General features: G+C 32.0%; 2 protein-coding genes and 1 pseudogene across 22 annotated transcripts; 2 read left to right on the top strand and 1 right to left on the bottom strand.

Moving 5' to 3' along the window:
* Nucleotides 1–1,939: 1,939 nt before the first annotated feature.
* LOC7484501 (probable xyloglucan endotransglucosylase/hydrolase protein 8) lies at nucleotides 1,940–4,001 on the top strand (annotated as a pseudogene).
* Nucleotides 4,002–4,611: 610 nt separating this feature from the next.
* On the top strand, nucleotides 4,612–19,655 carry LOC18102814 (major allergen Pru ar 1). Of its 21 annotated transcripts, none has more exons than XM_052445560.1 (4): nucleotides 4,666–4,686; nucleotides 15,856–15,924; nucleotides 18,855–18,975; nucleotides 19,090–19,655. In XM_052445560.1, exons 2-4 carry the CDS (start codon nucleotides 15,862–15,864, stop codon nucleotides 19,383–19,385), a joined length of 480 nt encoding a protein of 159 aa, XP_052301520.1. In that variant the 5' UTR covers nucleotides 4,666–4,686; nucleotides 15,856–15,861; the 3' UTR covers nucleotides 19,386–19,655. The 21 variants fall into 21 exon arrangements, with proteins under 21 accessions (XP_052301530.1, XP_052301518.1, XP_052301525.1 ...); XM_052445561.1 differs by lacking the exons at nucleotides 4,666–4,686; nucleotides 15,856–15,924; nucleotides 18,855–18,975; nucleotides 19,090–19,655 and adding exons at nucleotides 8,923–9,195; nucleotides 9,302–9,411; nucleotides 13,628–13,667; nucleotides 16,299–16,682; XM_052445558.1 differs by lacking the exon at nucleotides 15,856–15,924 and having other exon boundaries at nucleotides 4,618–4,755.
* A 2,002-nt stretch (nucleotides 19,656–21,657) lies between these two features.
* On the bottom strand, nucleotides 21,658–22,678 carry LOC7485537 (MYB-like transcription factor ETC1). The gene is made up of 3 exons (XM_002317175.4): nucleotides 22,509–22,678; nucleotides 22,209–22,293; nucleotides 21,658–22,115 (listed from the first exon to the last, which is right to left on the bottom strand). Exons 1-3 carry the CDS (start codon nucleotides 22,558–22,560, stop codon nucleotides 22,028–22,030), a joined length of 225 nt encoding a protein of 74 aa, XP_002317211.1. The 5' UTR covers nucleotides 22,561–22,678; the 3' UTR covers nucleotides 21,658–22,027.
* Between the last annotated feature and the right edge of the window lie 299 nt (nucleotides 22,679–22,977).

The raw sequence follows: 22,977 nt of genomic DNA on the forward strand, positions 1-22,977 counted from the left end.
TCATGAGTTGGATGATAGGTCGAGATTCATGAAACTGAATAAACACAACCCACTATATATATCTTATACAGTCCACTTGGTATAAATACTACCTTTCTTTCTTTCTCTTAGGTTTTTTTCTCTCGTCGTTTTCTCATCTCCCTTTCAACTTATATACCTTAAATTTAAGTGGGAAACTTTTCCGGTCATCATTTTAACAAACTAAAGCCATCAATCCCTTTCTCTTTTTCTTATAACCAAAAACTCTAACTTGATTTCGACAAACCTTCATCAAGCTCTTGTCAATCAAACCTTTTAAAAAATCAAAATCCTAACCGTAAACTCTCTCCCAAGTCAAATTTCTCACTATTTTTTTCAATTTTTTTATTTTAACATAACTCATCATCCTTTTATTTTTTCTCTTTCGAATTTATATGCTGCCATATTATTTTTTAACTTTTTTTTATGTTCAATTGCAAGTTACAAACAAACATTTATGGAGTGTGCAAAGGTGGAGGGTTGCAAATTCAAGATAGCTCAGTCAAAAGATCTAATCTTCTACAACAAGGCTAGTTTGTAACCTTTTCTTTATTAGATACAATTTTTTTTCTTTCTTTTTCTACTCTTTTTACAAAAAAAAAAAAGAAAAGAAGATGATATTTTCAAAGAGAAAGTTGCAAGAGAAAGTTACTCAAGTTAGCCTAAATCCAACCTAAGTAAACCAAGTATATAAGGGAAAGTTGCAAGAGAATTGTTTTTCTCTCTTCTAATTCTTGTGACTACCGTGACCCTCTTTTCATCAAACTAATGATTTCAGTTTTTAATCTTGAGTTTTTTGGTTGAAAAAAGATAGAAATAACAAATAAGTGGTTCCCTTTTATGTTACTTTTGATTATGGTTTGTTTATGAAAAGGTTTATAAAGATTTTAAGTTTATGCTATTAAGATTGATTCATGATTATTATGGGTTTAAAGTTAAGTGATTGATTTTAGGTGTGTTGTTAGAAATAAAAATTAATTAATTAATTAATTGATTGATTTTTTATGGGTTAAGAAATTTGTTTAAACTTTGCTAAAAACTCTGGCCAGAATGGTTTTGAGGTTGAAAATAAAGAAATTTTATTTTGGTCCTTGATTTATAAAAATAATTTTACACAAACCAATTTCTTTAAAATACTTTAGGAAAGAAAAATAAAAAAATATATATTTTTTATAAAATATTTTACTCAAAACAAATGCTCACTTAATAAGAATTTTAACTTTAATAGTGAAATTTAAAAATGTTCAAGTTGAAAATACTACTATTCTTGGCTACCTTTCAAATTGAAAAAAAAAAATAGATAAAAGGAAAAGGTTCTAATATGCTTTGCAATTTAAATATTGAATCATTAACCTTTGCTATGATCTCTATCAGTCCATTACTGAGCTCTACAATAATGCAATTGGGTAGGACCCTTAATTATCACCATCCATGAACTCACCTCAGAATTCCCAGGCATGTCATGTGCACCATTAAAGCCCAATGTTTCAAGCATTTGACTTGTAATCAAACGGCTATCAATATTCCATCCTTTCGCAAACTTGAGGGAATACCACTGGTTGCCCGCAAGATATGTCTGAAGACTCTGAGCCAGTAGTGAAGAGGATATTGTTTTGTCACTGTGTAATATAATCTGCCTCCTTTCTTGGCCATTGTTATTAGCATGCTGGTTTTATTTCGAAGAAAGCAAGCTCTGCTAATTCCTAGTAAAAGTTTTTCTTTATAGTTTGAATAAACCTCCATTGCTAGGTTAAAGTGAAGCAAACCAGCAGAAACGAACAAAGTGATTACATTGAAAAGCCCGTAGATTGCAATGTTTTTTTCTAGAAATGCTAAAGGGCTTCCCAACTCTCTTTCTTTTTTCTTTTCATTTAGTCTTTTTATTTTTAAATTTCATCCTAAACATTTTTTATTGAATCCTTTTTTTTTAACTAAATTCTATGAGATAAAGTTTTAAAAAGTTGTGGAAAGATAAAATTAAAAAAGAAAGAACAATAATATTATAAAACATACGAGAACATACATGACTAGTCTCAAAGTTTTTAGAATTTTGATTTTCGTTGGTAGATTTTTTTTTTATTGGATTCGACACCTAAGAGAGAACATCATCAAAAATGACAAATGAGAGAAAAAGAGAGAAAAAGTTGTCTTCTCCTCACAAAGATCCAGCTGCTAGTTGAGAAAACTCATTCCCTGCCTTCTTCAACCAAAATGGAGAGAAGGGTTTCTACAATGGCAGCTCTTCTCTACACTGCAGCTTTCATGGCTGCTTCCTGTGTATCCTCTGAAGCAGCTCAACCAAAAGCTTCTTTTGAAGATAACTTTAGCATAATGTGGTCTGAGGATCATTTCAAAACATCTGAAGATGGCAGATCTGGTATCTCTCATTGGACAAAGAAACAGGTACACACATCTCTATGCATTTATATAATCTTCAATCAGAGCAAACTAAAGAGTTCTTTATTCGTTCATTGATTGAATGGGATGAATATATCATATATTCCTTGCTTAATGTTCAAGATTTGCAATCTTATTAAATCACTTTTTTCTTAATTATCAGGTTGTGGATTTCAAACCAAGCATAAATATAGATTTGGGTGGTTTAGCATGAAGCTGAAATTGGTTGGAGGTGACTCTGCAGGTGTTGTGACAGCTTATTATGTAAGTCTTTCTTCTTCCGCCCCATACGCTCAAAATGCCTTAAAGATTCATGGCTGTGAAGCTTAATCAAAGACTTCATAAATATTTAAACTATTTTTTTTGTACTTAATTCTAGCTTGACAGTAAGTACAGGAAATTATCACGGAGGGAGGCTAAAGTGGATTCATCTGTGTTTGCAGATGTGTACAGAGAATGGGGCAGGGCCAACAAGAGATGAGTTGGACTTTGAGTTCTTGGGGAATAGAACTGGAGAACCCTATTTGATACAAACAAATATATACAAGAATGGTACTGGTAACCGTGAAATGAGGCACATGCTTTGGTTCGACCCTACCGAGGAGTTCCACACCTATTCCATTCTCTGGAACAATCTCCAGATAGTGTAAGTCCTTCGATTCCATGCTACAGCTAGATCAAGGCACCTGATGATTCAAGTTTTCATGCTGCAATCTTGCACAAAAGCAAAAGCAAAAAAGAAAATGGCAAAAACAGTAGATTAAAGTGCTGGTTGCGTCCCGGTGTGTTTGGTAACGTAGATGTTTTTCCATTGAAAATGCATATTACAATTATGTTTTTTTATTAACACATTAAAAAACACTTAAAAAACATCAATTTAATATCTTTGAGACGAAAAGCAATAGTTACTGCAGGAAGAGATCAACATTGTGGGAACAGTCAATAAATAAGCCTAAGAGATTTGTTTGCAACTTGGGTTAGATGGACAGTGACACTGACTTGGATTTTTCATACGCTAAGCAGGTTTTTTGTTGATAAAGTGGCAATAAGGGTGCACAAGAACAATGGAGAACCAAATAATTTCTTCCCCAATGAGAAGCCCATGTACCTATTTTCAAGTATCTGGAACGCAGATGATTGGGCTACTAGAGGAGGGCTAGAGAAGACAGACTGGAAAAAGGCCCCATTTGTGTCCTCTTACAAGGACTTCACTGTTGAAGCTTGTCAATGGGAAGATCCATACCCTGCCTGTGTATCAACAACGACTAAATACTGGTGGGATCAATACGATGCTTGGCATCTCTCAGATGAACAGAAAATGGACTATGCCTGGGTCCAAAGAAACCTTGTGATCTATGATTATTGCAAAGACACTGAAAGATTCCCAGCACTGCCAGTGGAGTGCAAATTGAGCCCATGGGATTGATGGGCAGTCGTGCCTACACAATTATTCTTAAAAATTATGCACCTTATAAGTCCTTTTTCAATTCTCTCAAAAGAGAAAAGGAATTCTACATAGTTTTTTATATAGTTGACGATTATATTATTTGATGGCCTATCAAAATATACCTTCTAGATTTTTAAAATTGTTTTTTCAAATCTTGTCAAGTTATTATACTATCTACATTGGTCGGCGCTTCATTTGACCGTTCGCTAATGATCCGGTGGCTTCTCTCTTTATATATACATCTAAAATTGGAAAAAATATTGCTTAAATATAAAATTTAGGCCGCCTGTGTAAGCTTTAAACTTGTAGATACGGGGGGATCATGAGTTTGACTTTTATGTTTTCCAATCTCCATTTCTTAAAATCTTTTTTCCATTATTGATTTTTGAAAGACCCAGTTTTTTGATTAACTATATATATAAATACAAAAACAACTCAAGTAAACCATCTGAAGAAATTCCCGTCAGTTTGGAATTATTCAAGTCGTAAATTAATATTTATCTTCCATGAAATTGATTTGCTAGGATTTTCCATAATGTTGGAGAGCATACATAGTCAAATAGAATTTTATATGGTTTCATAGGTGATTTATTTGACTAGGACATAAATTATTTAATTTAAACAACTAATGACCAAGAACAGAATATGAAGAATATTTAATTAGCACTGGTCATCGACACATGTATGTGATCCTTTCACACCACATAACCTTCAATTTCATGCTATAAATACTACCTCTCCTCCTCTTGTTTCAGCATCACAAAAACATCTTCCAAATCAACAAAATCTCCCCCCCCCCTCTTCTCAGTCTTTTAAAATCCTAAGTTAAAATGGGTGTCATCACTTTGGAAAATGAGTTTGCTGTTGCTGTCGCCCCAGCCAAGCTTTTCAAGGCATACTGCCTTGAGACCGACACTCTTTTGCCTAAAATTCTACCAGAGCACATTAAGAGCTGTGAGATAATTGAAGGAAATGGAGGGCCTGGAACCATCAGGAAGATCACTTTCGCTGAAGGTTAGTATATTATATGTTGCAATTACTTTAATTATATTAACTATATTGAAATCAACATACCACTCGGTATATACAAAGAAGTAACAAATTGATTTTGCACTTGCAGGAAAAGATCTCAGTTATGCCAAGCAGAAGATTGAGGCAATTGACGAAGAGAACTTGACCTACAGCTTCAGCTTGATTGAAGCCAATGTTTGGAAGGATGCAGTTGAAAAGGTGACTTACGAGCACAAGTTCGTGCCAACTCCTGAGGGAGGTTCCATTTGCAAGAGAACCAGCACATACTACATCAAGGGTGATGCTGAGATCAACAAAGATCAAATCAAGGATGTGTATGGCAAAAAGACAGCAGGCTTGTTCAAGGCTGTTGAAGCCTACTTCTTAGCCAATCCAGATGCCTAAATACGAGAATTCCCATGTTTCATTTTCTTTTTAGTGTGGCCTTTTCTTGGTTGTCTTTGGCAGTGTGGTTATTGCTTTTTCTTCTTCCTTCGGGTAAATTTTCCATCCTTGATACTGGTAAAAAAACTCGAGAGTACTAAAGTACATCTTCTATTACTTTAGTAGTATTTGATTTTGTGGTCATTTGGTTAATTGTATTGAAGCAGTTCTTTTCAATAGTTGATGTTATTGTATTGTTTGCAAAATACATAATAAAAATCACCATGTCGTCAAGTGTTTACTTCGAATCGGAGCCATTATAGCTCACAGATGCCTCAATCTTTCTCATACCTTACCACCACCATCCCTTAAACTTGATGGATCAAATTATCTAAGCTGGCAGTCCCAATTTCTGCCCATTCTAAACTGTAATGATCTTCTAGAGTTAGTTGTTGAAGGTTTTGACCCTGAAAACCAATGCTGATAATTCACCCAATCCATCTTATACAACGTGGTATAAGAAAGAACAAGATCCATTGGGTATTATATTATGATCTATCGTCTATATTTGTTGGAATAGTGTATGGGTTAAACACATTCAAACAAGTCTGGAATGCTCTTAAGACTAGATTTTCTAATCAGTTACAATCTCATGATCCGTCTTTGAAATTTTTTTTGTGTTATAATCCGGTTTCATGATCAGTGTCACAAGTTTTAAAAATTAAATTAGGTTAGCCACGATTATTTTTATTTTTTATTTTTTATTTTTTAATTTCATCTATCATCATCATTAGATTAGTTGTTGGTAATTTGCATCAATATAATCTAAAACCGATAGTATGTAATGAAGTGTTAGTGAAAATGATACACTCATTACATATGCGCAAACATACAAATACATTTTGATCCAAAATAGACAAGCAATTTAATTATCTTCTTGATAAGGGAATTTATAGCATGTATATTTTTCACTATTCATGCTTGATTTTGAAATATTTAGGATGTGTTGCATAAGTTAATTAGAATTTTGGATCTCTTTTTGAACTAATGACTTCGTGGGAAATTAATGTGTTTTCAGATACTAAATTACTGAGTAGGCAGAATCCGACAGTAAAGTGGAACACTAATTGATTTTGAGCTGCAAAGGAAGTTATACAACTCAGTTCCAGGTGTTTATCACCATTTTCAAAATCTAAGATGAAGATCTACAAAACATATGAATATGAAGGGCATAAAACTCAGTTTTTTTGTTTTGAAACCCAAAGAGTGAGTCGAAAAATAAGGATTGATTCGGACCCAAAATTCCTGCATTCCAAATGCTATCTCGGGTTATGGCCCATATCTCAAGTCTCAGAGGTCCAAAAATTGCAAGATTAGAGTTGCTAGAAAGAAGATTTGATTTTATACAATGTCTCCAGAAATAGAGATTTTTGAATTCACACATTTTCTACCTCAAATCTGGCCAGGAATATCAGGATAGGAAGGAATACAAAACAAAGAAGGGAACTTTCTTAATTCAGCAGGGGTAAAAAGGCGAGAGTATAAGAGAAAAAGGGAGGATCAGCTAGGGAAATGAAAAAAACAAAGAGAGACCCTTCAATACACCAAAAAGAAGAGAAGAGGCGAGACAAAAGGAGAGTAAAAAATAGAGAAAAACAAAGTGTCAAAAATCAGAGCAGATTGGAAGACACCTAACTATTCTACTGTCATTCTCTGCTTTTGAGTGATGTTCATCATATCAAGTTTGTTTCTCTTTAATTTAAATATGGAGTAGACTTTTATTCTGTGATTTTTGATGTAACCTTATTATGAATATGTGAACAATTTCTTTAATTGAATTATTACATTAGTTGTTGAGTATTTCATTATATGCTTAATGCTTGTGTATGTTTGACCAACATTTGCATGATTTGGGATTCAATTTGAGATTGAGAAGTGATTATTGTTTTAGACAGTGTTTGAAATACCTTAAGAAATTTATAGGATTGAGATTTCCTATGAAATTTTGTAATCGTTAAAGGTTTTATGGTTCTTAATAAATTTTGACAAGTTCAGAAATTTCATAGAGTATATGAAGTTTACTTGTCGAAATAATTCATTGATACTCGAGAGAGATTAGTGTTTAAATTAGAAAAACCAGATTTTCAATGCTAGAAATAATTAATTCAATTAAGAAAGTTCACATAAGAATAGTTACACTAAGTCAGAAATACTATAATCAGTAGAATTGAATTCAATAATATTTAATCAGTTGGTTGTTTGTTTTTAATTATTAATTTTTGTTTCGTAAACTATCTCATTCAATTCCTCAAATAGATTATACATTAAAAGATTTTGATAATTAGAATTAATTTTTACAAATACTCGTGGAAAGATACTCTACTTATCATTTTATACTTGCTACGATTCATGCACTTGCAAAATTAATCAACACTTCTTATTATTTCAATTTGATCCTTTGATTTAAAAAATATACAAGCACAGCAATATTTACTTAAATTGAAAATTGGACACCACTAATTCTATTATAAAATAGGACATTAAGAACATATTATGATAATTCTTTTTATTATTTTCAATATAAAATAAATGAGATCATATATAAATGAAAAATATGATAAATGGATAGTAAATTGTCATTTTTAAAATATTAATATTTTAATAAATTATTATAAAAAATGGATGAAACAATTAATTGAGAATTTTCGAAAACTTTATAACACAACAAAATTCTTAGGCATTTAATTGAGATTCGGGCTATAGATTGAAAACTAATTTAAGTTATATCTTTTATTTATTTATTTATTTACACAGTACGCAGTCGTCCATCCACAATTATTCTTAAAAATGATGCAACTTATAAGTCCTTTTTCAATTCTCTCAAAAGAGAAAAGGAATACTATATATTTATCTATACCTTCTAGATTTTTCAAATTGTTTTTTCAAATTTTGTCAAGTTATTATATTGTCTGCATTGGTAGGCGCTTCATTTGACCATTTGCTAATGATTTGGGCCCTATCTATTGTCATCCTGTCCGGTGGTTCTTCTTCAACTCTCTCAGCCTATATATATATTGAAAAAATATTGCTTAAATATAAAATTTAGGCCGCCTCGGTAAGCTTTAAACCTAGGGATCATGAGTTTTACTTTTATATTTTTGAAAGACCCAGTTTTTTTTGTTTTTTTTCCCCGTAACAAATGAGACTGCAATCACATGAGGGAGCAGACTTTTTCAGTCCACTCAGCTTAATAGAAATTTTGTTTTACTACCCAAGTATTGTCAGATATCTCAACTTAATATAATACTAACTCATTCCTTTTTGTTCTTTTGAAAGGGAAAGTAATAACTCACTCATAGTAAGGATCAAGGTAAACCACCCGAAGAAATTCCCGTTAGTTTGGAATTATTCAAGTCGTAAATTAATATTTATCATCCATGAAATTGACGTGCTGGGATTTTCCTAGATGATGGGGAGCATACATAGTCATATAGAATTTTATATGGTTTCAAGGGTGATTTATTTGACTAGGACATAAATTATTTAATTTAAACAAGTAATGACCAAGAACAGAATATGAAGAATTAATTAGCACTGGTCATCGACACATATATGTGATCCTTTCACACCACATAGCCTTCAATTTCATCCTATAAATACTACCTCTCCTCTTGTTTTCAGCACCAACAAAAACATCTTGCAAATCAACAAAATCTCTCCCCCCTTCTCAGTCTTTTAAAATCCTAAGTTTATAATGGGCGTCATCACTTTGGAAAATGAGTTTGCTGTTGCTGTCGCCCCAGCCAAGCTTTTCAAGGCATACTGCCTTGAGACCGACACTCTTTTGCCTAAAATTCTACCAGAGCACATTAAGAGCTGTGAGATAATTGAAGGAAATGGAGGGCCTGGAACCATCAGGAAGATCACTTTCGCTGAAGGTTAGTAGATTATATGTTGCAATTACTTTAATTATATTAACTATATTGAAATCAACATACCACTCGGTATATACAAAGAAGTAACAAATTGATTTTGCTCTTGCAGGAAAAGATCTCAGTTATGCCAAGCAGAAGATTGAGGCAATTGACGAGGAGAACTTGACCTACAGCTTCAGCTTGATTGAAGCCAATGTTTGGAAGGATGCAGTTGAAAAGGTGACTTACGAGCACAAGTTCGTGCCAACTCCTGAGGGAGGTTCCATTTGCAAGAGAACCAGCACATACTACATCAAGGGTGATGCTGAGATCAACAAAGACCAAATCAAGGATGTGTATGGAAAAAAGACAGCAGGCTTGTTCAAGGCTGTTGAGGCCTACTTCTTGGCCAATCCAGATGCCTAAATATGGGAATTCCCATGTTTGATAGTCTTTTTGGTGTGGCTTGTTTCTTTCTTTTCTCTGGCCTTGGCAGTAGTGTGGAAAATGCTTTTTCTTATTTTTTTGGATAAATGTTTTTCTGCCTTGATAGTATTTGATTTTGTGGTCATGTGGTTATTTGTATGGAAGCATTTCTATTAAGTTATTGTATTGTTTGCAATATTCATAATAAAAAGCTTTTTGTTTCCTTATATATTTTTTGAGAGGACTTGAGTTTATGGAACTTTCTTCTCTTTCCTTTTTTTTTTAAATAAAAAATGATAATACATTGAAGAACAAAAACATTTGTCTTGTCGATTATGTGCACAACTATTCGGCCATGTGGAAAGATTTTATATTTGTAGAATCCAACCAATTGAATGATCAAGATGGTTAAAGAATTTTTTTTTTATTAAACTTCACTTTATTTATAAGTGGGTATTGTTAAACAATCCAAATCAAACAAAGAAAAATACGAAGATAAAAGAAAAGGAAGCTAGGATTTCATCAATCACAATATTTTTAAGTTCATAATTTTAACCTAAATACAAAAAAAATTATATATAGGCAAGTTAGTGGAAAGATGATTTTTTTGTAGAGAAAAGAAACTTCTGAAATTACTCAACCTGAGTACTAGAATCTGTGATAGAGCCTGATGAAACTCCTGCTGCAGTATTGTGGTGTGGTGGTTTATAACCATTAGGTGGTGTATGAGCATTAGATTGTGACTGGCTGCCAGACTTTCAAACTTGATTTTGTTGTCTCAAGTTGGGACACTGAACACATATTTCTTCAGCTAATAACTGATTGACAATAGAGTCAGCAGAAAGCAGTGGAGAACGATGTAAAATTGAACCTCTAAGTCTTTCAAAATCACTGCGAAGTACTATTAAAAATTGTATCAATCGTTGCTATTCTTTATGATCAATATAAGCACTATATGCCTTTAATTCACCTATTCTGTAAGAGCCAATTGACCCCAAAGATCTGTTATAGCATAATAAAACTTCTAAATGTTTATATTCTTCTGGTGAAGAGTTCTTATATCATTCTCTAATTGATACTGCTTTGCAAAATTTGATTGCATGAATAATCTTTGTAGATGATCCTAAACCTTCTTTGTTGTCTTATACTTCAACAACCGTGTACATATGGAATGCTCAACAGAATTGTTGATCCAAGTAATAATCTTTGCATTGTTTGTTTCTCATGCATCTATCAAAGCAGCATACCTAGTCGGTCGTCGGAACCACTAAAATATAATTCTGACTTAACTATCACAAACAAAATAAATTTGTTTTATGATCGTGAAAACCAGATCGAATCCAAGAGAAATTTCATTTAATCTTCTTACAGTATACTGAAATGAGAAAGAACGGGGGATTTGAATGAAAAATTCAAGAAATAATAATAAACAAATTAAAATAAATTATGAAGTCCAATATTCAGTAAACTCAATGTTGAAGCATAAAATTTTAAAAAAATTCCTCAAAAATTTTGAGGACTAAAGTAAAAAATACCTTGACATTTCACTATTCATTGCTACAATGAAATGATAAAGCCTTTTAATATAATAATAATAATAATAATAATAATAATAATAATAATGTGAAGCAATAGCATCTATAAAAATATATGTGCAGTGCGCCATGGTGATAAAATGAAAAATCTCGAGTGTGTAGGCTCGAAGTGTCAAAGAACCATCTCAACCCAAAAGCTTAAGCTGTTAGGTGAGGTCCCAAGGTATGATTTATATTATTCTCTAACATCCCCCTTAAATGAAAGTTCTTTGGGCTTGAAACTTGCACATGCTCATTTTACCTTGTGCTTAATTTTTATCAAATAAATGGGGATGACGAGATTCGAACTCGTGACCACTTGGTCATCAAGGCTTTGATACCATGTCAAAGAACCATTTCAACCCAAAAGCTTAGGCTGTTAGGTGAAGCCCCAAGATATGGTTTATAGTATTCTCTAACACACCTCCTTAAGTGAAAACCCTTTGGACTTGAAATTTGTACAGACTCATATTACCTTGTGCTTGATTTTTATCAAATAAATAGGGATGTTGAGATTCGAACTCGTAACCGCTTAGTCATCAAGGTTCTGATACCATGTCAAAGAACCATCTCAACCCAATAGTTTAAGTTGTTAGGTGAGGTCCCGATGTATCATTTATATTATTCTCTGACAAAAAGAAATCAATGCATTAAAGTAAATGCCAGATATTAAGAGATATGCATTATCCATATTAATTTTTTAGCAAAATTAATTTATTGATTTGGGAAGGTCTTTGCTTAGCTGTGACCCTATCAGTCTCACAATCTACTACACCCCATCAAAAAAATCATGTTCTCCCAAGGTGTCTTGTAATAATGTAAGAAATTATTAGATGATACTAGATAGGAATGATTATAATTGGATCGCTTAATTTAAAAAATATCCAAGCACATCTCTATTTATTTAAATTGGAATCACTAATAATATTATAAAAAAGGACACTAAAAACATGCTGTGATAATTCTTTTTATTATTTCCCATATCAAATAAATGGATCATAAATGAAAAATATCATTCTAAAAATTATTAATTTTTTTAATTAAAACAATTACGGAAAAAAAAGATAAAACAATTATTTGAGAATTTTTTTAAAAAACTTTACAAGTCTAAATTGAGACAAAAAAAATCAGGAACTTAATTGAGATTTGGGCTATAGTTTGAAAACTAATTTAAGATGTTTTTTTTTTTATTATTATTATTGCTGGAGGCAGTCGTGCCTACAAGATTATTTTTAAAAATAATGCAACTTGGAATTCCCTTTTCAATTATCTCAAAAGAGAGAAGGAATACTATTTATTTATTATATATTTGACGATTATATTATCTGGAGGCCTGTCAAATTATACCTTCTACATTGGTTGGCGCTTCACTTGACCATCTGCTAATGATTGTTTACGTTCTTTGTTTTTTATCCTGTTGCTGTGGATTTGGGGTTGCCTTCTTTGTCTGCGGTAGTAGATGATGATGTAGGTTGTTTGAATACATTTAAATATATTAAAATAATATTTTTTTTATATTTTAAAAAAAATTATTTTTTATATCAACGTATTAATATCAAAATAATTCAGAAATATAAAAAAATTAAAAAATTAAATTTTAATAAAAAATAAATTGAAAGTCAATCTCAAACCCCTTGTATCTCCATCTCTATTCTCTTATAATTATTTTAAACTTTAGGCTTGACTTTAAAGTTTTCAAATCCCCATTTTTCAAAATATTTTTCCATGAAATTGATATACAGATTTTCCCTCTTTCTTTTATTTATTGAATAAATGATGGGGAATATATATAGTCAATTAAATTTTTTTTTTATTTGACCAGGACATGCATTATTTAAAACAAAGAATGACCATGAACAGAATATGAAGAATTTAGGACTGCTCTTTGATGCATGTATATTGTGATCGTTTCACACCACAGCCTTCAATTTCATCCAATAAATACTACCTCTCCTCCTCTTATTTCAGCACCAAAAAAACATCCCGCAAATCAACAAAATCTCTCCCCCTTTCAATCTTTTTGTGATCTTTAAAAATCCTAAGTTATAATGGGTGTTATCACTTTGGAAAATGAGTTTGCCGTCGCTGTCGCCCCGGCCAAGCTTTTCAAGGCATACTGCGTTGAAATTGACACTCTTTTGCCTAAAATTCTACCAGAGCACATTAAGAGCTCCGAGATAATTGAAGGAAATGGAGGGCCAGGAACCATTAGGAAGATCACTTTTGCTGAAGGTTAGTAAATTATTTGTTGCAATTACTTTTAATTCAATTAACTATATTGAAATCAGCATACCACTCGCTGTATGTACTGAACAAAGAAGTAAAGAATTAATATTTTACTTGCAGGCAAAGAGCTCAGTTATGCCAAGCAGAAGATTGAGGCTATTGATGAAGAGAACTTGACCTACAGCTTTAGCCTGATTGAAGCCAATGTTTGGAAGGATGCAGTTGAAAAGGTGACTTATGAGCACAAGTTCGTGCCAACTCCTGAGGGAGGTTCCATTTGCAAGAGAACCAGCACATATTACATCAAGGGTGATGCTGAGATCAACAAAGACCAAATCAAGGATGTGTATGGCAAAAAGACTGAAGGCTTGTTCAAGGCTGTTGAAGCCTACTTCTTGGCCAATCCAGATGCCTAAATACGAGAATTCCTATGCTTGATTGTCTCTTTTGTTTGCTTGCTTGTTTTTAATCAAAAGGAGAGTGGCTTTGGCGTGACAATAGTTTTTTTTTTCTTTATTTTTGTTATATGCATCCAGTATTCCTTGCTGGTGTGGTTATTTGTACCCATTTCTATCCGTGAGTGAACATTATTGTATTGTTTGCAATATGAAATAAAATCCAACTTGTGATTAAGTTTTTTTATCTTCGCATTATTATGAACATCGATTGATTGATTATCAACAATGTATATAAGCGTTTTTTTCATTTCTCTGTGTGTGTATATTTGTTTGAATTTCATATTATTAGAGTAAAAATTCCTAATTAAAATTAAGAACATGAATATTTCAAAAATATACATTACTTGCCGCAACAGGAAATTCCATAAGGATATATACTTCAGTCAATTAAAATGTCCAATCCAGGAACTCTATATATACAAAGCAACGACTCATCTCTCCAATCTCTCTGCTTCTCAAGGAATCACGATTTAGGGAAAAATCCCCAAATTAAGGGGCAAACCACTAAAAGGATTTGCGAAAAGTGTGAATCTCTCAACCTACCATTCCGATTACTTAATCCGACATTAGTTATTCTAATCTTAGATCCTAAACTTTTTTTTCATGCTTTCATCCCTGCATGTTGAGAGTTGAAAGAAAAACTCAAAAAAAAAAAACAAGAGAAAAAAAGTGCTCTGTCAAGCACATTTTAACTATATATATAAAAAAAAACAATTTTTATATAAATGAGTTTCTATTACAAATATGAGTTTCATGGATGAAGGTAGTTGTTAGAGAATAATATAAATCATATCCTGAAACCTCACCTAATTGTTTAAGCTATTGGGTTAAGATGGTTCTTTGATATGGTATCAGAACCTTGATGACCTAGTGGTCACGAGTTCAAATCTCATCATCCTTATTTATTTGATAAAAATTAAGCACAAGGTAATGTGGGCATGTATAAGTTTCAAGTTCAAATGACTTTCACTTGTTGGGGTGTGTTAAAGAATAATATAAATCATATCATGGAAACTTACCTAACAGCTTAAGCTATTGGGTTGAGATGGTTCTTTGACATGATATCAGAGTCTTGATGACCAAGTGGTCTCAAGTTCGAATCTCACTATCCTTATTTATTTGATAAAAATTAAGCACAAGGTAATGTGGGTTTGTGCAAATTTCAAACTCAAAAAGACTTTCACTTGAGGGGGTGTGTTAGAAAATAAGCTATTGGGTTGAGATGATTTTTTTATTTAAAAATTACATAAAAATACTTTTTTATTTAATTTTAATTATTGTCTTTTTACGAACATTTATTTTAATTTCAGGTAATTAATTAGAAACAGGTTTAGGAGAAGTTCCCTGTGAGAGCAGGGACATTGACTTACAATAAAAGGTGTGAGAAATTAATGTTTCACGCTTATATATATAGGGTGGAAAAAAGTTAGCCCATCTCTATAAGCATTAAACATATAATTAGATCTGTGGATAAGGGTTTTGACTTGTGACTTTTCTTATGTATCCCCTGCCTTTTTTTTTTATTATTGTATTATGATTTTTAAAAGACCACCTAACGGGGCTGCGCCCAGCATGAAGGGCTGCCTCCTTTTTCAGCCTCCTTCCGACCAGGCACTTGAAATAATGATAACGTAAGACTTCTTTTTGTAATGAATTCTACTACCATGAAATTGATGTTCTAGAATTCACCCCTTTTTTTTTTTTTTGTAGTATTGAATAAATGATGGAGAATTGTCGATTAAGAATTTTATATGGTTTCGTAGGTGCTTTATTTGACTAGGACATAAATTATTTAATTTAAACAAGTAATGACCAAGAACAGAATATGAAGAATTAATTAGCACTGGTCATCGACACATATATGTGATCCTTTCACACCACATAGCCTTCAATTTCATCCTATAAATACTACCTCTCCTCCTCTTGTTTTCAGCACCAACAAAAACATCTTGCAAATCAACAAAATCTCTCCCCCCTTCTCAGTCTTTTAAAATCCTAAGTTTATAATGGGCGTCATCACTTTGGAAAATGAGTTTGCTGTTGCTGTCGCCCCAGCCAAGCTTTTCAAGGCATACTGCCTTGAGACCGACACTCTTTTGCCTAAAATTCTACCAGAGCACATTAAGAGCTGTGAGATAATTGAAGGAAATGGAGGGCCTGGAACCATCAGGAAGATCACTTTCGCTGAAGGTTAGTAGATTATATGTTGCAATTACTTTAATTATATTAACTATATTGAAATCAACATACCACTCGGTATATACAAAGTAACAAATTGATTTTGCTCTTGCAGGAAAAGATCTCAGTTATGCCAAGCAGAAGATTGAGGCAATTGACGAGGAGAACTTGACCTACAGCTTCAGCTTGATTGAAGCCAATGTTTGGAAGGATGCAGTTGAAAAGGTGACTTACGAGCACAAGTTCGTGCCAACTCCTGAGGGAGGTTCCATTTGCAAGAGAACCAGCACATATTACATCAAGGGTGATGCTGAGATCAAGAAAGATCAAATCAAGGATGTGTATGGAAAAAAGACAGCAGGCTTGTTCAAGGCTGTTGAGGCCTACTTCTTGGCCAATCCAGATGCCTAAATACGAGAATTCCCATGTTTGATAGTCTTTTTGGTGTGGCTTGTTTCTTTCTTTCTTTCTTTCTTTTCTCTGGCCTTGGCAGTAGTGTGGCAAATGCTTTTTCTTCTTTTTTTGGATAATTTTTTTCTGCCTTGATAGTAATTGATTTTGCGGTCATGTGGTTATTTGTATGGAAGCATTCCTATTAAGTTATTGTATTGTTTGCAATATACATAATAAAAAGCTTTTTGTTTCCTTATATATTTTCCGAGAGGACTTGAGTTTATGGAACTTTCTTCTCTTTCCTTTTCTTTTTTTTTTTAAAAAAATGATAATACATCGAAGAAGAACAATTGTAGAATCCAACCAATAGATATGTATGCACATAAAAAAAGAATTGTGTTTAAAGAATTTATATTTTATTATATTTTAAAATATTAATTTGTCCACGTGAAAGTGTGAGAACTATAATATTATTTATAAATCTAAAGACTAACATGGCTCCAATTATAATACATAATTTTTTCAATTATTATCAAACATCTTTAACAATTCTCCCTTGATGTAATATGTGCTGGCAATTCCTTAAAATAATGTTTATATGAAGTAATTAAGATTTCTTAACATTAATGGATTCTAGCTCTTCTGGCAATTCCCTTAAAACAAGGATGACAAAAATTATCAGGAGTGTTTAGAAATATAATAATAATTATTATTTTTAAAAAATATTTTTTATTTAAAAATATATTATTGAAGTATAATAAATTAAAAGTGAATTCCCTTCCTCACTCATTTATATTTATGGCTCCCTGATAGAACCTGGGCCACCTGCAAACAGTAAGCTTTGTAGATTGAAGTTGTACCATCGCCTTGGCACTGCTTAGGCTCAGCCTTTGTCTTAATCCAGCCTTTGGTTATATTACAAAAACGCAATAAAAAAAATTGTGAAAATACCCCTCGAGCAAGTTCAGGAATTAAAATGTTAAGGTAGTTAAATAATTATACTATAAAAAAATGAAAAAGTAAAAAACACTCCTTGCCTCCAATTAGTTTTTTAATTAAAAATAAATTAATAATTTCACTATAAAAAAAAAAAAAAAACTCGTTTATCTCATTCAATTTAACAATGCCATCAATTGAGCTTTATGAAAAAACTATTTTGTTTTTCAATTTACATTTCATTAGCTTAGACTCTGGAAAACAAAATCATCATTACATTATAGTAATACATAAAGTTTATTTATGTTTTTATTTTAAAAATATTTTTTAAAAAATTAATTTTAAAAAGCAAAATCATTATTACACTATAGTAATACATAAAAGAAACCGTTTGGGAATGTAGTGCAAACCGCGTTCCCAAAAAATTTAAAAAAATCTTTTTTTGCTAAAATTTAAAATGTTTGGTATGTTTTAGATCGTTTTGATGTGCTGATGTCAAAAATAATTTTTAAAAAATAAAAAAACATCATTGGCATGCATTTCGGCACGAAAAGTTATTTGAAAAACAACCGCAACCACACTATCAAATACTCTCAAAGTTTGTTTATTTTTTGTTTCAAAAGTATTATTTTAAAAAAAAAATTTACTTCAAATTATTATTTTTTAATATTTTTAAATAAAAATATTTTAAAAATAATTATTACTATAATATTAAAAGAGCTCATAGTGAAACGAATCTTGCTCTATAATGTTTTACATAGCACTCTTAGTTATATATATATATATATATATATATAGACACACACACATTATTTGGAAGCCTACCAAATTATACCTTCTAGATTTTATTTTTTTTGTCAAATTATTAATTTATTATACCATCGACATTGATGGGAGCTTCATTTGACCAATTGATAATGATCGCGGGCATTCTTTATTGTGATCATATTCTGGTGACTTTCCTTCAATCTCTCAATAATCTTTTTTTTTTCCGACATGGGGAGTGAAAGAAGATTAATAAAAATTGGAAAAATATTGCATAAATATAAACTTTAGGCTTGACTTTTAAGTTTTCAAATCCCCTTTTCTCAAAGTATTTTTCCTTGAAATTGATATGCTGGGATTTCCCTTTTCTTTATTGAATAAATGATGGAGTGTATAAACATAGTCAATTAACAATTTTTTATGGTTTCATAGGTGTTTTATTTGACCAGTGCATATATTATTTAAAACAATGAATGACCATGAACAGCACATGAAGAATTTAGGGCTACTCTCTGATACATGTATGCGATCCTTTCACGCCACTAACCTTCAATTTCATCCTATAAATACTACCTCTCTTCCTCTTGTTTCAGCACCAAAAAAACATCCCGCAAATCAACAAAATCTCTCCCCCTTTTGTGATCTTTTAAAATCCCGAGTTACAATGGGTGTCATCACTTTGGAAAATGAGTTTGCTGTTGCTGTCGCTCCAGCCAAGCTTTTCAAGGCATACTGCCTTGAAATTGACACTCTTTTGCCTAAAATACTACCAGAGCACATTAAGAGCTCTGAGATAATTGAAGGAAATGGAGGGCCTGGAACCATCAGGAAGATCACTTTTGCTGAAGGTTAGTATATTATATGTTGCAATTACTTGTAATTATATCAACTATATTGAAATCAGCATAACACTCGCTGTATGTACCGCACAAAGAAGTAACAAAGTGATATTGCACTTGCAGGAAAAGATCTCAGTTATGCCAAGCAGAAGATTGAGGCAATTGACGAAGAGAACTTGACCTACAGCTTTAGCTTGATTGAAGCCAATGTTTGGAAGGATGCAGTTGAAAAGGTGACTTACGAGCACAAGTTCGTGCCAACCCCTGAGGGAGGATCCATTTGCAAGAGAACCAGCACATACTACATCAAGGGTGATGCTGAGATCAAGAAAGATCAAATCAAGGATGTATATGGAAAAAAGACAGCGGGCTTGTTCAAGGCTGTTGAAGCCTACTTCTTGGCCAATCCAGATGCCTAAATATGAGAATTCCTATGCTTTATTGTCTCCTTGGTGTGTTTGTTTCTTCTTCTTTTCAATCAAAAATGGTGGCTTTGGCTTGGCATTAGTTTTTTCTTTGTGTTTTGTTATTTGGGAAAAGCTCCAAGTACGTGAGAGCATCCACTATATATTACTGATTAGTGTTTGTTGATGCGGTCATATGCCTATTTGTAATGTACAATTTCTATTCGCGAGTAAACATTATTGTATTGTTTGCAATATACATAATAAAAATCAACTTGTGATCGAGTTTTTTTTTTAATAAATATTTTTAGAGATGACTTGAGTTTATAGACTTTTCTCTTCTTTCCTTATTTTTTTTAACCCTCGAAATGATAATATATATATATATACACACACCAATTTCTAGGAACAATGAAGCTTCATAAAATCTTTCTTATGTGCAGGTAGGCTGCATCTTTCATCCATCCACGAGGATGGGCTATCATTCTACTTAGAACAGGTCATGTGATGATATTAAACTTGACTTGGAATTGATTGGTACGAGATAAAGCTTTTTTTTCAAAAAAAAAAATATTATTATTTTGAAAACACTAATTTTTTCAAAATCAATAAATTTTAATTAAATTATTTGGATCACATGCATGTCAATTCAGATTTTTTTATAAATGCATGTCGGTTTAATTTTTCTTTAATTTTTTTATTTATAAGAATGGACTATCTCAAGTTAACTTGTTGAATCAAATTGAATTTAATAAAAATATTTATTTAAAAAATTATGTCTAATTATTTTAGATAAGTTTATATTCTTTTTGTTGTGTGTGTGTATTAGTTTGAATTTCAGGTTATTAGTTTGAATTCCTAGCAAGATGGCTTTGAACGTCTTAATTATTAAAAAATAAAAATATATGTATTTAAAAAATATACATTACTTGCCGCAGCTGGAAATTCCCTTTCGCACTAAGGACACTTTAGTCAATTAAATCGTCCAATCCAGAAACTCTATCTCGATGCATACAAAGCAACGACTTGTATCTTAGAATCCCCAAATCAGAGAGAAAACAGCAAAAATGGTTTGCGAGAGGTGTAAGTCTCTCAATCTCCCATCCCAATGTACTTAATCAGTCATTAATTATTCTAATTTTGTTTCCATTTATGAGATTTAATTTTTTAATTAGGTGAAAAGAAGTTAGCTAAAGTGATCGTTCCTGATAAGTGGAAGGAAGGAGCTAGCAACACCACCGAAGGCATCTGATATTCGTTTGTTCAATCTCGATCGGACTGAAAGAATCCATTCCTTTCAGCATCGCCATCAAAGGGCAGTGAATAAGCCAAATTCGGATGACATGTCAATCAACCTATTTTTATGATCAAGATTTGACTACATCAACTCAAATTAATTTTATTTTTTTTTATCTAAAATAATTTTATTTCCATTAAAAAAAATTCAAATAATGTTGTTCTTGGGTTGATTTAAGTTAACTTGACTAACCCATAACCTAAATCTTGAGTTAAGTTAAATCTCGAACTGATTCTAATAATTATTCTAATGAGGTTCGAATTTACCTTATACGCTTGAGAGTCAATTTGATATTTTGGACATTGTCTTAATTTCCTAATTCTTCTTATGTTTTGAGTTGTTCTTCTTAGCTAAAATGACTGATAAATAATACTTGCAAGATGTCTTCTTTTATAAACTTGAAGGCTCTCTGATATTTAAGTAAGTATTGTTTAAAAGAAAATATAAAAATATTTTAGAGAAGAATCCTAATAAATAGATATACAATAAAGAATGAAGAAAAAGGAAAACCTCCTCGTCGTGGAGAGATATCTTGATTCCTTTGTATAGCCCATCTGGCTTTTCATATATATATATATATATATAAAGGTGTTAAAGTGTAAGCAACATATCTTCGACTCATCAGGATAAATATTAATGTTTTATTATAGTAAAATATCTCTAACTTATCAAAATAATAATTTTGAAGCCCAAGATTCTTCAGAGTTAAAAAAAAATAACTTGGTGCTTGACTGAGCTTAAAGATGATAGACCTAATAGCTTGTTACATTTATATATGTCTTGACTGAATATTTAACTAAATTCAAGAATATTATGTAAACATCTCACCAAATTTATACATCTCACCAAATTTATATATGTAACTCTTTTATAAAAGAACATCTGGGTAAAAAAGCCATCATATTATCTATCATCTTCTTTTTTACTATTACCTTCCGTTTTCATGGAAAGATAAATTCGTAATACTAGAAAAACCCTAAACATGAGAGATTTTGGACAAGAACAGGGGAGGAGTAAAGTCTTAGCTGAAAATCAAGAAATGGCCAATGAATCAAGCCACTTCTTGTAACAAGATTTGGTACATCAAAACTTACCGATGCACAAGAAAAACATAGAAACAGTAAAAAAAAAATTAAAGGGAAGCATAGAAACATGGTGATATTCACAATGGACACTAATCTAATAGCAACTACTAAATGATTGCAGTTCCTTCAGCAATCAAAGACAACAGTTGCATGAAACACAGCGTAGCTACAGAACAGCTAGACTCAACTTAGCCCATCATCTTCTGCTTATGAATGACAGACCCAGAAGTTGCTCTAGCAGAGGTAAAGAAAGCAGAACTTATGCTTTTACAGCTTCATTCACTTGTAGAGTATCTAGTGTTCCAGTACTTCTCTATTTCCTCAGCTGTTCTTCCAGGAATCCTTCCAGCAATCAAAGACCACCTGATCAAATTATTAAAACTTGAGGTTAGATATTTTGAATCTGAAGGCTAACAAAGTCATTGAAATAGAGAAACAAAAGGGCAACAGACAAACCTCTCTCCAACTAGATTAAACATCCTAATTATAAGTGTCTCCTCATCCTCAGAGAATTCAAGCTTTGATTCCTTACTTGTTTCCTCTGAACAAAACATCCCAAAATCAATAAACCCAAATATAGTTTTGAACAAATAGTCCAACAAAGAAACACCCACCCTTGTCGTGAACAAACATTTCAAGTATAAGCAGCAAAAGGTAACAAAACTTAGAAGGGACAAAATACCGTTAATATTTTTACCAACAAGCTGTGTAGGTAAAGAAGAAGAGACCACAAAGTGAGTGGCAACAGTACAGTACCTCTCGAATACACAAAAGTTTCATCAGAAGAAGAATGTTCAGAGTCAGCCATAGGGAACGATCGACGTTGCCAATAGGAATTTAGTGAAGAAACAATAGAAGTAAAGCTTCTGGGATAGTATTAAAGGGATTAGAGTACCGATATATTAATAGCAAAGGATGGCACGTTTTCTTAAAAAAAAAAAAAAAAAACAACAACAACACAAAACAAAGAATGGATGGTGCTCAAGATGCGATGACTGGTAGTTGTGCACTACAAGACATTAGCAGCATAACCACTTTGATAGCCAGTAGGAGCTGCTGGGACTTGTATGCCTTGTTCTTTGGTAATTATTTGAGGCATGTAATTAACAGTGAGGGACTTAAATGTAGAAGGGCAAAAAATAAGATAAATAAGGATGAACCCTTCTGTTGCATTGATAGTCTCACACTAATTAATGTGCGAATTTTTTATTTTTCCACACCTCAT

The sequence above is a fragment of the Populus trichocarpa genome, chromosome 11 (assembly GCF_000002775.5).
Source record: "Populus trichocarpa isolate Nisqually-1 chromosome 11, P.trichocarpa_v4.1, whole genome shotgun sequence".
Taxonomy (NCBI): domain Eukaryota; kingdom Viridiplantae; phylum Streptophyta; class Magnoliopsida; order Malpighiales; family Salicaceae; genus Populus; species Populus trichocarpa.